We start from the raw sequence: 3,368 nt of genomic DNA on the forward strand, positions 1-3,368 counted from the left end.
CGGGTCAGCAAGGGAGTGGGGAGAAAGGAGAGGGCGGGGGTGGGGGAGGAGGCGACCGGACCTCACGGACATTTCGCATGGATGGCATACCTTCTCTCACACGCTCTCATTCTCTGCTCTTTGATATGTTCCCGCCTGCAATCTTCTCCATCATGGCGTCTCCCATCCCCTCTTGCAGGGCGGTGCAACTAGCTCTGGCATTGACGATCAAGCTTGTCTTTTTCAAGAATTAATTTCTCTTAAATTTTCTATCGCCTTGGGTTCTAGCGGCCGGGAGGAATTGAACACTTGGGAGTTGGTCTTTTTTAAGGCTTAAAAGGGAGGCAGGAAGGGGAGGCAATGGCTCTGTGAATACGAGTTGTCGGGAAGGGAGGAAGTCCTTGACCCAAAAACCGACACATTGTGCTCGCACACCGCAAGCTTTTATAGGGGGGAAAAAGGGTGTGAAAGGCAGTCAGTGCTTGCTCCTATGAGGAGCGAGACATGCAAAAAATCTAAGCTATCTTGTCGCCGAAAAGTGTTGAGAGGGCGGGGAGCATGGCCCGTGGTTTACAGAGAGGATAAGACGCCTCAGATCGGAAAAAGAATACTGACAATAAGCAATCAAAGGAGAACGGGGGCTTTCCTTCCTTTCTCAGCCTTTAAATGTCAAATTGTGAATATAAAATGTTACTTTAGAACCTCATCATAGATCATATGTTTCGCATGTATTGAAAACTATGCAGTCCCGTAGTTGGGTATCGGCCCATATCGAAGCTCTGGCGCCACAGTTGAAGTTTTGTTCTTTGTCTCTTAAGCGCACAATATCATTTTTTAACATGCATGGAGTGTATGAGCGACCCCCGTGGATCACCGAGTCATGAAATATATGCACGCAAACTGAGAACACAGCGCTTCTATCAACGCGCGTTTTGACACGTTCACCGGCAATGTCTAAAAGGAGTTTCCATCTTCTGTCTGATCTGCTTAACGGACCGCTTCTGTCCTTCCGCAGTAAGGGGACGATTCCAAAATTGACAGCAGCCCAGGATTTTTTGAGAAAGTTTGTGAATTGATACCTAAATTTTAACTGAAGGAGTACTGAAATGCTGTTGAATGCTGTCTTGTCACACAAATAGGAGCCAGCCTCTGCGGAGGCGCCTCTACCGGCTCAGGTAGTGCAGGAAATGACAACAAATGCATATTCAAGACTTTTGGTGCTGACCTTCTGCACTCTATGGATTACATTGGCGCGTGCACAAGATCTGGAAGGCATCTGTTTGGGTTTCAACAGAACATTTGTACGTCTCATTCTGGTTTCCGCCATGTGTCTTCTCTTTCACCTGATCCATGCAAGTCTCCCATATAAGACTCATGCATGATGTACTTGACCTCTGAATTGATGAAAACCTTGCATTCTTGACTTTTACTTAATCATCTACATTGAGCTCGATGAATTTACTCACGTGATCTGCCTCGAACTCTAATGGGAGATCTCTCCTACCACGTTCCATCTTCTTCAATTCCCCAATTACCTTCTGTTTCTTCTTACCGCCCTATACAACAGGGTGGATTGCAGAATTATAGAAGCTTGTGTCATGCCTGTTTTGATCAGGGTTGCGGTGTCTGTGCCCCGCCTGCAAAACACAAGCATTACATTGGGGCGGCTTCCTGTGTGAAGGACGCAAGTTTTTGCTCCACCGCGTACACAAAGGCGGGAGATGACGGGGCCCACCAGGTATGTAATGTCACGATTATCCCATTTGCAGCAGTCATTGCTGTGTTAGTCTTGTGCGTTTTGTGCTGTGCTGGGTGTTTGGGGTATTGCGGCCTGAGTCTGCGGAGGTATTGGGTTGTACGGCAAGTCCTCGAAGCGAAGCGAAAAGAGCAGGGGTATGGTGAGGGAGAAGAAGAAAAAGAAGAGACGAAAGAAGGATTTCGGGAAAGTAATGCTCATCGGGCTGGAGGCGAACACAAGTCAATTTTCAACTCAAATGTTGTGTCGCATTTATCGCTCTCGATGCCCGCTCAGTTGTCGGCAGAGAAAGTAATGCAACGCAACGTGTAAGTAACGATGTACAAACCGAATTTATCATCTTTGCTGGAGGAGAACATCGAAAACTCTTCTTGGTGATACAAAGCCCATCGATTATCTCCTATAGTATGCCGCTCTTTACTGAATATCAAGGGTCCCGATCACGTAAGGTTGGTCGATTACTCAACTTTCTCCTAATTACGGCCAAAGGACCGAATGTGAGAAAGGCATTCCCGGATAAATTTTATCATTTCGATGCTATGGAAATAACATTCAAAATCACTGAAGGGACGTCAATATGAGCAGCAAAAATCAGTCAGACACTAAAAGAAAGAAAAACTTGGAAGAAGCACAAATAAAAAGCAAGACCTTTTTTTTCCCCTCAAAAGGCCTCCCACATGCTGTATCTCTAAGGATTACATACAATCAAAAGAAGGAGAAAATGTTGTACCCATCCTCCCTGTTCTTTCTATCTTGGGTTTATTTTATTCTTTTCTCCTTTTGCGTCCGTATTCCTTTTTGAGCGCATACCCGGATTTTGACCTCCCAAGCGAGCGTCATATTTGTTGCAAGTAAAACCATCCCAGCCTCAAGACGGTGTTTCCCAGTACGGATCTCCCCCCTGTATCTAATTTCGCGCGATTTTTTTTAATTCCTGCAGAGCTGTGGCGTTGGCGGGGGTACAGGCTTTTCGTGTGCGGGGGCTGCATCATCAGCTATCAGTGGAACAAAGACATTCGCCACTCGGTATGCTGCGGCACGAGGTTAAAATCATCAGAGGAAGTCACGACAGAAAAATGACCAGCCGGTTGAGCAACAAAAGGAGAAGACGAGGGCCTTGTCCTCTTGTCGTCATGGGTCTGCAGCTCCTGATTTGGTCCCTGCCGTCAACACCAGCATTCATGACCTCGCACTGCCCACTGCCTGCCTCCCCGTCCCAGCTCTTCTCAAAGAACGCGATGCGCCTCCTTCCACTTGAAATTAGTCAGCCACAGATGCTGTTGCACGCACCTTCCCGTCCCTCTATTCCCAAGCTGGTGTTGATGGCTGCCTCTGCCCCTTCGCTGGCCCCTCAGACGCCGCAGTCGCAGCTTGCAGGATCAGAGCCCGTGTCGCCGCCGGCTAAAGCCTCCTCACCACCACGACTAGGTCGCGTCGAAGCCATGTCTTTGCTGCAATCCCTCGTCGACACCCTCCGCTTCGAGCAAGGCGGCGACGGGAGTACCCTTTCCGCCCCGCCCTCCGTCCCGCCCTCCGTCCAGCCCTCCCTCGTGGAGGAGGAAGTGGAGCCGTTCTACGCCCTGGCACAGCGATGTCGGCAAAGCGATCTACCCGATATGGTCCTGGAGGTGCT

General features: G+C 48.8%; 1 protein-coding gene across 1 annotated transcript in view; it reads left to right on the forward strand.

The window, feature by feature from the left end:
- Positions 1–1,114: 1,114 nt before the first annotated feature.
- NGA_0502800 (uncharacterized protein) overlaps positions 1,115–3,368 on the forward strand; it is a gene marked incomplete at both ends in the record, with an annotated part of 2,315 nt that continues 61 nt past the window's right edge. Inside the window, 3 exons of the mRNA XM_005854044.1 lie at positions 1,115–1,280; positions 2,142–2,184; positions 3,000–3,368. The exon at positions 3,000–3,368 is cut by the window's right edge and continues 61 nt beyond it. Coding sequence (XP_005854106.1) covers positions 1,115–1,280; positions 2,142–2,184; positions 3,000–3,368 — 578 coding nt within the window. The remainder of the gene's footprint in view (positions 1,281–2,141; positions 2,185–2,999) is intronic.

The sequence above is a fragment of the Nannochloropsis gaditana genome (genome assembly GCF_000240725.1).
Source record: "Nannochloropsis gaditana CCMP526 unplaced genomic scaffold scaffold642, whole genome shotgun sequence".
NCBI lineage: Eukaryota > Eustigmatophyceae > Eustigmatales > Monodopsidaceae > Microchloropsis > Microchloropsis gaditana.